Genomic DNA, 13,951 nt, shown 5'->3' on the forward strand with positions numbered 1-13,951 from the left:
CACACATATAGAAAATGCTGGAGTGTTGGATGTACTGATGAGTTTGGTGGCGGTTGCTAGGGGTTTTACTTTTAACCCTGTGCACTCAGCAACATTAAAATAGATTGAGATCCATATAGTGGCATATGGACATAGCATAAACAAGTGTAGTGTAAAGTCAGTCAGTATAGTCCCTGGGGCTAAAAGAGCATATTTTTTCACTGAAAATAGACAGGTCTATAGTTTCAGTCTAGTTCAGGGATGGTCAACTTTCATGTTAAGAAGGGCCACATTATTTCATCCATCGGAGGGCCACATGATCAGGCATCGGACTGCAACTCAGAGATGCAGTTGGTTGCTCAGCGACTGCCGATATTGCTTGGAAGGACTGGGAGTGTTCTCTATCAGCCAACAGTATAATTACAACAAATTAATTCAGTCGTGTTTTGAAAAATCTGGTCATTATTTATTTATTTCTGTAATTATGTTCTATCTAAGGGCCACACTGAGTGAGGAGGCAGGCCACATGTGGCCACCGGGCCTCCAGTTGCCCATCCTTGGTCTAGTTCATAGTTCTACAGTTATGTACTAGGTTTGTTATAATGGTTTCATTACATTACTTACCAAAACAATCAGGAATCTGCTGCCAGTCGTTGTGATTAATTAAATAATTCCCCGTTGTTGAGCAAACAGCAGTAATGAAATAGCCTTGCGACTGTCAGATAAATCACCAGAGAAAAGCCATATTAAATGTTCTTCTAAATTGAACGCACTGATTTGTTTGGCCAACAGTCTTACCCATAAAGTGACGACTACCTCTTGAGAAAAGTCACGCTCCAATTCGAAATGTGGATCCAGACACACAAGGGCAGTATCCGCAGTGCACCCAGGTTATCCACTGGGCGTCACTGTTGGCTCATCAATTTATTAGGTCCAGAAAATGAGCACAGTGTTCACATTAGGTTAGTAAACAACAGCTGTGCGTTGCTGTGGGCTTTATTCCACACAGAGGGCTTTAGAGGGGAGCAATTTAATTTAATCTCCTTATAAACGCCACGACCGGCGACTGGCTTTTATTGGGACGCTGTGCTGTGTAAATAGATAGCAAAACATGCACTTTACTTGACAATGAAGGCAGGCAACGCAGGCTTATGTAGCAAATGCTTGAATACCTTAACTTGGTTTCTGAGCTCCCCGAATACACTCTTCTTCTACTAGCCTACTCGTTTGGTGCCAAATCAAATAGTTTTAAAGTTTTCTTGCCGAATCGAGCATCGCATAATAAGCGCATAGGTCGCCAATTGAAATGCGCTGCCCTGGGGAAACTGACCAATGCCTAGTGGCCCTTCGCGGAGTCTAGACAGTGGAAACTCGGCTGGGCATGTGGCTCCGCCTGCGGGTCCGAGGGGGAAATGATGAGGGGTTTTTTGACCGCTGAGGTTTCTCCGATGGCTTTGGCCGTCCTGCAAACCCCGCATCCTTTCGCAGATCCTTGAACTTGCACATGGGGTTCAATACAGCACTTTGAGAGTATCTACAACAATAGAGACGCGTCGCCATGAGTAAGGTAAGAATTTATCCAAGTGTAAATACAACTGGCGTGAGGTTTTTATGGGGACGTTTTGGGGACTGCCACTTTATGTTGGCGTCAATATGAGTAGTGCTCTTCAAGTGTAGACATTGGATGCTGGTTGGAGTTATCGTCTCTTTTCTAAAGCCTGTACGTGAACACGTTCTTCATGGCTTCGGATAAGCAAACTTTGCAGTGGTTGTGCTGCGCGCGCGTTGACGTTCAGTTTGGGTACTAGTTGTGTTCCAGGTAGCACGACGATGGGGACAATAGGTCTGCCTGGCACTCAAATGCCCGAGCCCGTCTGTCACAACACAGAGTAGAATTTAAGTATTTCGTCTGTCTCAGACAGGCAGTCACCCCAAGGAATTATTTTGGTTGACTAACAAGTTTTAGTTCTTATATAACGTAACTAATTTTCTCCAGTGGGGATTGCATTAGCCAGACTGCTCTCAAATTGGGACCATGCGGGAATAAAACAAAATGTCCTCTATTCCATTTGGCATATGCCCTGGCTGTAAATGTGTTTTTTATGATGTATTTTGGCTTACTATACTTGCAAAAACTCTTAATAGCAAGCACTATACACTTCCATAGACTCTCTCTCTCTCTCTCTCTCTCTCTCTCTCTCTCTCTCTCTCTCTCTCTCTCTCTCTCTCTCTCTCTGTGTGTCCACCACTTCATGAATAATCCTCATTGATCCTCAATCCATAATCACATAGTTAAACATTATATAAGGATTATATTTGATAGCTTTAATAGCTCTCTACAGAGAGTACTAACATCCATGGATTGCATTCACATAAAAGACTGGCAAATTAGCTTTTCGGTCTTATACATACCATTAAATCGCCTCTGAATAGCTGCAAAAGTCTCTCCAGCAGCTGTCTTTACCCTCTGCTTTCAATGCGGAAGACATAATTTGGCAAAAAAAAAAAAAAAAAATCATAGTTAAGGGAGCTGGTTATTATGGGAAGCGAATTTCTTGCCCAATTGACTAAACTTCAAGTGCCGTTCTGCTTCTCCCTGTGCTGTGTGTCCATGGACCTTGTGGAGCTGATTACAGCTCCTAACCTAATCAGAGCAGAGGTGAGCCATGCACAGGGAAGATGAGAATGAGGCTTGGGGTGGGGAGACCTGGAGCGGAGCAGAGGCATGCCATGCACACATACAGACGCACCGTACCATCCGCCATATTACATTTGAGAAAACTGCTGATGCCGAAATGAAACGAACAAGAAGATACTGTGTCCAGTCAAAGTGTAGTGCTGCAAAGCTTACATCGTCTTTGGCCAAAGACATGAGACAAAATACCTTTCTTTCTTTAATGCAAACAAACTCTCTTTACCTGTCTCTCAATTTCAAACATACAAACTGTAAGCATGTGCAGTGACCTCTCCCTCCCAACTTGTCCATCTCCTCCCTCCCTAACTTGTTTATTTATTTACACACACACACACACACACACACACACACACACACACACACACACACACACACACACACACACACACACACACACACAACCATACCCACACGTGCCCATGGAGCAGTCTATGCATGTGCTGTAAAATCAGCTGAATCACAGGCGGAGCACTTAGGGCAAGATCAATCGGCCAATCGATCCTCTACAGTTGCTGTCCATTTGACCACTGTACTTCTGCTGCTGCTGCTGTGTGTGTGTGTTGTGTGTGTGTGTGTTGTGTGTGTGTGTGCGCGTGTGTGCGCGTGTGTGTGTGTGTGTGTGTGTGTGTGTGTGTGTGTGTGTGTGTGTGTGTGTGTGTTTATTGTCCATCAGTATGTCAGTCTTCTTATTGCACACTGTGTGTGTGTGTGTGTGTGTGTGTGTGTGTGTGTGTGTGTGTGTGTGTGTGTGTGTGTGTGTGTGTGTGTGTGTGTGTGTGTGTGTGTGTGTCACAGAGAGGATGATGTCAATGTCTTATTTATATGTTTTCAGTTTAACTCCTGATTGGAGAGACTGGTCAAACGCAATTTCAAACTTCTGTGCTAACCCTGTTACATAGACTTTTGACAATAAAGTAGACTTGACTTTACATGACATGACTTGACTTGACTGAATAGTTGAATGGTTCTGATGAGGTTCTGAGCTCAGCTATAGCTGTCATTTGTTAGGCTACATGTTATTGTGCTGTAGTTAATTAAATTGAATAGAGAAACACAAAACATTGATTTTCTGTTTGCCTATATGGAAACTTGCTTGCTCGGGCACATGTGGTCCATGTGGCTTTGTGTCTCCCTCTCTCGGACGTGCACACACACACACAATACCTATTTTACATCCTTTACGCATTCTTGAAGAAGGGTATAACACACATACACCCACACGCACAAACATACACACACCCATGTAAGCATGCAGTGTTTATTTCCCGGTCAAAACATCTGTGTGAGCTGATCCTCAAAGCTTCCACCTGACAGGAACAGAGTACGTCTGTTCAACACAAATTCACCACCGCACCGCTCCCATACGGATGTCTGAATAGCACCAATGTAACTTGTCCACAAGGTGTGCCACAGTGTAGCAAGGGGTGCGGGGGGCAGGGCTTTCGCTGGGCCTGGGACAAAGTCATCTGAAAGGGCCCCATACCCAATACATGCAATGTAGTGGGGACCAGATTCTGCGCCCCCATCACACTGGGCACAGGAAAACATACCCCTTTGCCCCCCTCCCCTTGTTGGAGGGTCTGGTGGGGGTTGACAGGGAAGTCTGTTACCCACAGAAATGTGGTGAGCATCTGCTGTCAGCAAACCCGGCAGGGAAAGATGGGCAGGTTGTCCCAGGCCCCAGGGAGACGAGGGCCCCAGAGTTGGATGATCCAATCCTCAGTACATTGCTATTGGGTGCATCATGGGGGGACCTTTCAAATGACTTTGTCCTGGTCCAGGCCATAGTTGCAAGCTGCTAGCCTGTCTGCTGTTGAAATGTGGGCAAGGCAAGGCGGTAAACGAGGCGGCCAATGCATCTGGGTACAGCATGTCACAGTTTATCTGTAGGCCCCGGGTAAGTCTACCCAGACAGTGCTGCCTGGCAGTCCTTGTTAGTTGGCAGTGCCAATTTACCCACACTGTTTGTGTGTGTGTGTGTGTGTGTGTGTGTGTGTGTGTGTGTGTGTGTGCGACCAGATGTGTGGGTTTTAGTCTGTGTGTGTGTGTATGTGTGTGTGTGTGTGTGTGTGTGTGTGTGTGTGTGTGTGTGTGTGTGTGTGTGTGTGTGTGTGTGTGTGGAGTGGGTATTGTGCTTGGTGCTGCTCTTTGCTCCCATATCCCCATGGCAGCTGTGCAAACATCTACTGCCGCACTGACTCGAGAGGAGAGGAGAGGAGAGAGGTGGAGAGGAGATGGGAGAGGTGGAGAGGAGAGGAGAGGAGAGGAGATGGGAGAGGTGGAGAGGAGAGGAGAGAGGTGGACAGGAGAGGAGAGGAGAGGAGAGGAGAGAGGTGCAGAGGAGAGGAGATGGGAGAGGTGGAGAGGAGATGGGAGAGGTGGAGAGGAGAGGAGAGGAGAGGAGAGAGGTGGAGAGGAGAGGAGAGGAGAGTGGTGGAGAGGAGCGGAGAGGAGAGGAGAGGAGAGGAGAGAAGGAGAGGAGAGGAGAGGTGGAGAGGGGAAAAAGGTGAGCTGGCCAAACGCTCTCCCTCTTCCTGCACCTCATTGCTCCTTGAGTTGACACTAACTTCTAGCCAGCTTTCTCTCTCTCTCTCTCTCTCTCTCTCTCTCTCTCTCTCTCTCTCTCTCTCTCTCTCTCTCTCTCTCTCTCTCCATCTCTCCTTTCCATCATGATGTCCTGTCCTCTATCTTGTTCTCTACCCTGTCCTCCACCTTCACAGACACCATTGCACTCTAAACCATGTTGATGTGTTTATGTTATTAGTGTTGACGTAGTATTTGTGTGTGTGCGTGTGTGCGTGTGTGTGTGTCATCTCCACTACTGCATAACATGTAGAGTTTATGACTAACAGGACAACAAAATCTAAAATCTCTCTCTGTCTCTCTCTCTCTCTCTCTCATTCTCATCTTCTCATCTTACCATCTCCCTCCTCTCCTGTACCATTCGACCTATGTGTTCAGCCTCTGACTTCAATCCAATCAATGTTTTTTGTGTGACTTTGCCGAAGTTTGGAGGTTTTGGTCGAATGGATTTGCCAGCGTCCTAATGGGTACGGTGTTACATGCACAGGGGGATTTCATTGTGTGTGTGTGTGTGTGTGTGTGCCTGTGCGTGCGTGTGTGTGTGGGTGTGTGTGTGTGTGTGGGTGGGTGTGTATGAGGGCTTAAGATTGGGTCGGGCCCTCAAATAGGAAAAGGAACATAACATAATGATAGGAAACACAAATGCACAATTTGTATTGAAGGTGGTAACATACACACACACACACACACACACACACACACACACACACACACACACACACACACACACACACACACACACACACACACACACACACACACACACACACACACACAGGTCATATTTTCCATTAGCAAAGTCTTTAAGCATTCACATTACCAATTTTAGAGGCCCACGTGACCTGTACTACCAGGTCTGAGGGCTACAGGCATCATCCACCCTGAAACGGCCTTGTAGGGCACCATGCACGCTCACGGAGACACGTGAGGGGGAACACACACACACACACACACACACACACACACACACACACACACACACACACACACACACACACACACACACACACACACACACACACACACAGATGCACACACCCCCAAACCCACCCTCACATACGCGTATACACACACACTCGCAGTTGCACACACACACACACACACACACACACACACACACACACACACACACACACACACACACACACACACACACACACACACACACACGCACAAACACCCCAACCCACCCTCACATACGCATACACACACACACACACACACACACACACACACACACACACACACACACACACACACACACACACACACACACACACACACACACACACACACACACACACACACACACACACACACACACACACACACACACACACACACACACCGCCCATCCACCATCAGTGGTTTGCCTGTATCCGGTCATGCCAGACCAGTTTCATGGGCCATGGCTTTGGCTTTGGCTTTGGCTGTAGCCTACTAAACACTTTTCAATGCCACACTCTTAATTCTCACTGGGCGGTGTGGGTGTATATGTGGTTGTGGTGGTGGCAGTGTTCAGATGTTAGCAGAGAGCGAATATGTCTTATGAATGAGCTCATTGTCTGTTGTTTTCTCCTGAGCTCCTTAGAAGGAAAAACAGCGGGAAAACATGAATCATTTTTTCACTTGGAGATGCACGTTGTGTGTGTGAGAGAGGTAGAAAGATGTTTTTTCTGCACCTTTTGGTATTTTAACACATCACGCCACTGATATTCGATGGAACCCATGGTCTAGGCTATACATTTAATACATTTGCAATTCTTTTAGCAATATGTGTGCACGGTGGTAGTTTAAATGTCTTACCAACACTAGCATCTTGACCCTGAAAATGAGTCTCACAGGTTGCTTAGGCACACCTGTAACTAACAGGTACTTTGATGGGACCCATAGTCAACAAATTGGTATTCAGGAAATCTAAAAAAACATCTTCCTAACATTGCCATTTTGTCCACAATAATATCATTGAAGCATGGTGTAAAATTATCTGTTCTGGAATGGGTAGCGTATGGTGTCTTTTTTGTGATTAACTCTTTATTGACATCAACTCCGACATTCAACATACAGTACATGTCTTGAAACTGCACAGGAGGGCCGTCAGCCTTGGATGAAATAGCACTGTTACGCCGGAGACCCACACTCTATTCTGGCCCGAGGTTGTTTCATGACCCCGCCCCTGTTTCTCCCATGACTTTCCTGTCTTCTCTGAAACTGACCTGTTTTGCCCTACCGTGGCCTAACGGTAGGGCACTCGCTCACTATGCGGTGGACCTGGGTTCGATTCTTGGCCCGGGTCCTTTGCCGGTCCTTCCCCGTCTCTCTCCTCACTTGCTTCTTGTCACCATCTTCACTTTGCTATCTTAAATAAAGTTTAAAAAAAGACCGAAACTGTCCTGTCCAGTGAAGATAAGACATGCCCCAAAAAATTAAATAAAACAGGAAACTGTAAGGGAGTCTGATTGTAGGTGTGTTGCTTTGCGTTTCAGCTGGGAAAGGTCGGGCCCCACAACTTCAAGGAGAAGAACTTCAGGAAGAAGCATCACTGTGGCGTCTGCAAGCAAACCATAGACAGCCATGGATACCTCTGTAAAGGTTGGGATTACCCTTTAAGTAACCTCTAAGTACCTTTAAGTAACACACACACACACACACACACACACACACACACACACACACACACACACACACACACACACACACACACACACACACACACACACACACACACACACACACACACACACACACACACACACACACACACACACACACACAAATCTGTTATCCGCATGGGGCTCCCCATGGAATTCCATTTATTTTAGCACTAACCCCTAACTGAAGAGTGCAAACGTGTACCAAAACAATCTCTAACCCTGACCTGTCTGCAAAGATATTTTGCCACTTTTAGTATTACCAGTTAAAGCAAATGTGACTGTTATTTGGGTCCCGCACAAGGTCCCTATTTCTGTTTTGTTCCATCTTAATGGTGGCTTTCTGGCATGGATGGACAACATATTTGGACAACAATGCACGCACACACGCACGCAAAGGTGTCAACAGTAAAAGCAAAAGTTTGCTTTTGAGGAACCAGTACACCTACTTGTCTTACAATCAGCTGCCTCTGCGTTGGTTGGAGCACATTTTTGGTGCGGTTTTTTTAGGTTTTTAGTGTTTTTCTGTGATAACAGTCTTATCTAGCTCATTAGGTACAATAGAGTACATGGTGTAACAGTTATGTAATATCTTGTGCTGGTGCTGTACTTACACCATGAATTTACTTTTACTTTTGACACCTCTGCACTCGTGTGTGCACGCATACACACACACACACACACACACACACACACACACACACACACACACACACACACACACACACACACACACACACACACACACACACACACACACACACACACACACACTTGGACATCCTGCACACAGACAGTTGGTCAAGAACTTGCACATGATGCAATGCATTGTGAAGACAAGTGTTTTAATGTGAATTGGCACCGTTGATTCCATTTGTATTCTCTTTCTCTCACTTCAGACTGTAAAATGGCTGTGCACAAGAAGTGTGAACCAAAGGTAAGGCTTTTCCCCTTTCACACACACACACACACACACACACACACACACACACACACACACACACACACACACACACACACACACACACACACACACACACACACACACACGCACACTTGCATATTTACATTTTATACCATAAATGCCAGATTGTGCTTTGCAATTTATGATGATCGTGTACAGTAAAGCAGTGTGGCAGTGAAAGGCTCTCGGATCTGTTGAAATTGGACATGGGTGGGGGGCGCTGTGGCGCAACGCGCTAAACCCCCAACATTTGGGCTTGCATGCCCAGGGTTCGAATCCGGCCTGGGTCATTTGCCAACCCTACCCCGTCTCTCTCTCCACATTCGCTTCCTGTCGCTCTTCACTGTCCTATCTGAAGTAAAGGCGAAAAAGCCCAATAAAAAAGGAAAAAGGAATTGGACGTGGGATTAGCTTGAGGTGGTCTATTATATGAGACCTGACACCATAAACACAGCTGCTGATCTGAGCTGGGCGCTCGCTGGACCCGAGCTGGACACCAAATCCGGTTTGCTGAGGGAATTACACCGAATTCAATTTGACTTACCTCCACTCGAACATTGTCAACCTCAGCCGTGCCCTCCTACCCAAAATAATACAGGTTTATATTTTATTATTATTATTATTTTTTTTAGAAAACCTGATGTCCACTTGTCAGTGCCATTCCTTTTAGTTTTTAAAATCACTTTCATCTGTTGTATCGCGCTTTGCGTGTGTCGTGTCGGGTGGATTGTCTGGACCAGCTGCTAGTTGCCTTTTGAAAGGGATTTAGTTTTTAGTGACACAGAAATGGAGCCGGCCTCACAACAATATTGTTGGATTACCGTGCGAGTCTTTGCACACCTCCCCCATACAAACTCACTTTCATTCACACGCGAGCACAGACACACACACACACTTGAGTCGTACACAGCCTCTCTTATGGTAACACGTTATTTATAGAAATAATGATCACACTCGAGATGCCATCAATATGATTCTCTCATGGTCAGATACACACACACACACACACACACACACACACACACACACACACACACACACACACACACACACACACACACACACACACACACACACACACAGCCATGTGGGTGCGCACACACACATGTGGACACACGTGCTTTGAAACACACACGCTCACGCTCACGCTCATGCCATGCACACACACACACACACACACACACACACACACACACACACACACACACACACACACACACACACACACACACACACACACACACACGCACCCACACCCCCGCACATACCCACACCCACATGGCAGCTGGTCAGCCAGGGCGCAGCGGTGACTCTTGTCAGACTGAGGACCTCCCTTGGTGCCCCTATGTGGTGCTGCACCCTCGCTGGCTCTCTCTCTCTGTCGCTGTCTGTGGCTGTGTCTGTGACTGTGTCTGTGACTGTGACTGCGACTGTGACTGTGACTGTGCCTTGGTCTCTGTCTCTGTCTGTGACAGAGGCTTGGTCTCTGCTGCTGCTGCTGCCTCTGTCACTCTGGCTCTGCCAATGGCTGCTGCTTGTGCCCCTCCCCTGATGCAACTTCTCCCTGCCCTCAGGGGGTGGGACGGCCAGAGAGAGAGAGAGAGAGAGAGAGAGAGAGAGAGAGAGAGAGAGAGAGAGAGAGAGATAGAGAGAGAGAGAGAGAGTGGGAGCAAGGGAATGAGAAAGAGAAGAGAAAGTGTGGGGGGAAGCACAAGGGCAGAGTGAGAGAACGATTGAGGGAGAGGGAGAGGGGGAGAGGGAGAGATGGTAGGCTGCCAGATTGTTCCTCCCCTGCTGCCGAGCGGAGCGGGTGTGTAGTGTAGTGCCGTGTTGTGTCAGTCTGACGCGTTCAGAAGCAGGACCGCTGGCCCCTCTCGAAGAGGTAAGAGACGCACACACACTACAAGCTACATGCAGACAGCAGCTACCGACAACAGGCAACGTCTCGTAACAGTGCACGGCAGTAACAGCAGCAGCCGTCTGCCTCCAAATACAACAGCCTAGAGAGGTTTATTCAAACGTATCCCATCTGCGTCAAAGTCGTTTTGCTGTGATATGTGGTATAGTAGTGCTGTGTTTTTGCAACTCTATCTGCGAACTTCTCCTCTTGGTTAGATCTCTCTAGGGGCTTCCTGTGCAAACGGAGAGAGAGTTCATCAATGATGGATGTGGTCGGCTAGTTGGAATCTCAACTTGTGGCCGAGTGGCAGTTCATGTGTGGGTCAGGACGGTTTTTGTGGCTTTGGGGAGGTCTTTTTTTAAAGTCTGCAGTCGTCTGGGGTTCTGTTTGTCACTGTTTTTTGTCCTCTGGTTGTTTTCGTACAGCGGTTGATTTTGTTTTGTTGTGTTGTCTTTCGGAAATAGACGATACAGCAACATCAGATTATTGCGTGTTGAATATCCGCTACGCTGAACACACGGACAGGGACATGTTCCTGTGTGCACTCGTGTGTGTGTGTGTGTGTGTGTGTGCGTGTGTGTGTGTGTGTGTGTGCCTGCGTGCGTGCGTGTGTGTGTGTGTGTGTGTGTGTGTCTGTGTGTCTGTGTGTCTGTGTGTGTGTAGTGCACTCATAAACATGATTTGAAGAGTGTTTACATCCTTTTAGCTCCTCTTTTAATGACACACAGTAAAAAATGGGAAAAAGCCGAGCTCGCAGACAGACGGAGAGAGAGAGAGAGAGAGAGTGTGTGTGTGTGAGAGAGAACTAGACAGATAGAGAGATAAATCTGATGGGGGCAAAGAGTTTAAATATAACTTCCCCTGTCGTGGTGTGTGTGTGTGTGTGTGTGTGTGTGTGTGTGTGTGTGTGTGTGTGTGTGTGTGTGTGTGTGTGTGTGTGTGTGTGTGTGTGTGTGTGTGTGTGTGTGTGTGTGTGTGTGTGTGTGTGTGGGCATGGTGCCTCCAAGTAGAGCTTAATGCAGACTGGTGGAAGTGGTCCAAACGTGGCTGGTTGGCAAGCGGCGGCGCCACATACAGTACGTGACAGACTGAGTCCTGTGGTGTCATGGAATCACAGCAACACCGCCGTAGTATACCCCCCCCCCCCTTAGTCAGTCTCACTCACTCCCCACCTCTCTCATCTCTCATCTCTCATCTCTCATCAACTCCCCCAACTCATCTCGCCCCCCAGGCCAGCTAGCTACCCCAAAACACCCCCCCCGCCTCTCCGTCTCCACTTCACTGGTACTACGGAAACTCTCGTCAACCTCCTGAACTACTAATTGCCAGGCCGTGCCCTCCTAGTGACGCAACATCTTCAGCGTTGCTATTAGTCAGGTCAAGAGCAAAGCAAGAACTTTCTGAGCTCCCGGAAAATCGGGAACTCCTCCCACCATTAGCAAACCAAGGGAGGCCGTTTGGGAAATGATGTTTGGGAAATGTTAATTGTTATGCTCTTGGTCAGACCAAGTCTCGAAGAGATTTGAAAGTCGATGATAATCAGGCTACAGTACTACCCCCAGGCCCCAAGCACCACTCCCCCATGGTGCCATGAAGGCTCTCCCCCAGCCAGGGTTGTGTTCCCTGGAGCACTGAGAGTCAGAGAGAGAGAGACTGGATGCCGGGGGACGGCGGCGGAGCTCCACACCCGTTGCCCCATGACGGGCTCGACCCGACCCACTGCCAGAGGAAGCAATAAACGGATGCACGCACGCACGCAGCCGAGTTAATTACACAGCAGCCAGCCCGCGCCTCATTTCCTGTGTGGCCTGAGCGGGACGAACACGGACCACGTTACCCACAATGCATCTAATGAACGTAACGTGTCATAAGCATTTGTTAGATATACTGCATGTGGGTACTGTATGTATATCTGCAAAGAATGCTTATTTTGCTGATGTCGAAGTCACAAATACCAGAGACGTCCATTCTGGATTCAAATGGTAAAAAAACAATTATGTTTCCCCTCTTCTTGTTTACTAAAAGCAGAATGTGATGTGTGCTTACAAGCTTATGTACCATCTCTCACAGCTTGTGGACAGTGGACAGCTAGCCGTCTGCTGGTCTCATAGGACTTAGTGTTAATTGCTAGCTTGGAGGTAAAATTTGCACTGCCATACTCAGAGAATGGCAGAATGTACAGGAGATTGGTAAAACTCAGTCATTTAACTCAAGGGGAGGTGTAATATGAGCTTATTTCTTAAAAATGGCACAGTTTCACTTTAAGTGCAGTAAACTGCCTCATGTGCGTGCATGCACGCTTCTGTGTATGTCTGTTAGTCTCGTACAGACAAGAGTATGTGTAGTATGTATGTGTAGTCCTCTTAGACTGACGTCCCTCCTGATAGGTGGATGGATGCTGCTGTTTCAAGCATCCAGACACAAGTGTCAGACATGTCCTGTAGGCTGACATGGGCAAGACAGAGTGCTGGCTGTGGCACGCTCGCGTGCGTCGCGAAGGACACATCTCAAAATAAAGGCAATCGTTTGTTGGATGCACTGGACAGCACCAACCAGCTGATGAACCAAAATAACCATTTTCATATCCGTGGAAATAGTTCTTCAAAGCCTGTGGAGATTCCAGTTACCAGAGGACACCCTTCAGCTGTTCTTTCTCTTTCTGTCTCTGTCTGTCTATCTATTGGTCTGTCTATCTATCTATCTATCTGTCTGTCTCTGTCTCTCTGCCTCTCTCTCTCTTTTTCACTATCATACTCTCTCGCTCTGACTGTCTCTGTCTCTGTCTCTGTCTCTCTCTCTCTCTCTCTCTCTCTCTCTCTCTCTCTCTCTCTCTCTCTCTCTCTCTCTCTCTCTCTCTCTCTCTCTATCTCTCTCCCTCCCTCTCTGACTTCTCTATCTTTCTGATTCTCTCTTCTGTGTGTGTGTCTCTGCATTTCTCTCTCTCTCCTTGTATCTTGTTGATTCCGTCTGCCTCTCTCTCTCTCTCTCTTCCTTTCTCTTTCTCATTTTCTTTCTCACTCTCTTCCCCTCTCTCCTTTCCCCCACACTGTCTCTGCATATGAATGTATCACTCTGTGTGTTTCCTTCTCTGCATGCTCTTCTCTGCTTATTTGTTTTGGTTCAGGGCACACGACCTACGTGGGCATGTTATCTGCTGTGTTGCTTGGCTCGGAGCGAGC

At 47.3% G+C, this 13,951-nt stretch overlaps 1 protein-coding gene across 4 annotated transcripts in view; it reads left to right on the forward strand.

Annotated features, from left to right (window-relative positions):
- Window positions 1–13,951, forward strand: part of LOC134462399 (tensin-2-like) — a 54,281-nt gene that overhangs the window by 3,958 nt on the left and 36,372 nt on the right. For 2 of the 4 annotated variants that reach the window (XM_063215413.1, XM_063215414.1), the window contains exons 2-3: window positions 7,744–7,849; window positions 8,808–8,845. In XM_063215413.1, the coding sequence (XP_063071483.1) occupies window positions 7,744–7,849; window positions 8,808–8,845 (144 nt within the window). Of the gene's footprint in view, window positions 1–834; window positions 1,547–7,743; window positions 7,850–8,807; window positions 8,846–10,555; window positions 10,755–13,951 lie in introns of those variants that run through there. The other 2 variants (XM_063215415.1, XM_063215416.1) reach the window with 2 other exon arrangements.

Source organism: Engraulis encrasicolus, chromosome 14 (genome assembly GCF_034702125.1).
Source record: "Engraulis encrasicolus isolate BLACKSEA-1 chromosome 14, IST_EnEncr_1.0, whole genome shotgun sequence".
Lineage (NCBI taxonomy): Eukaryota > Metazoa > Chordata > Actinopteri > Clupeiformes > Engraulidae > Engraulis > Engraulis encrasicolus.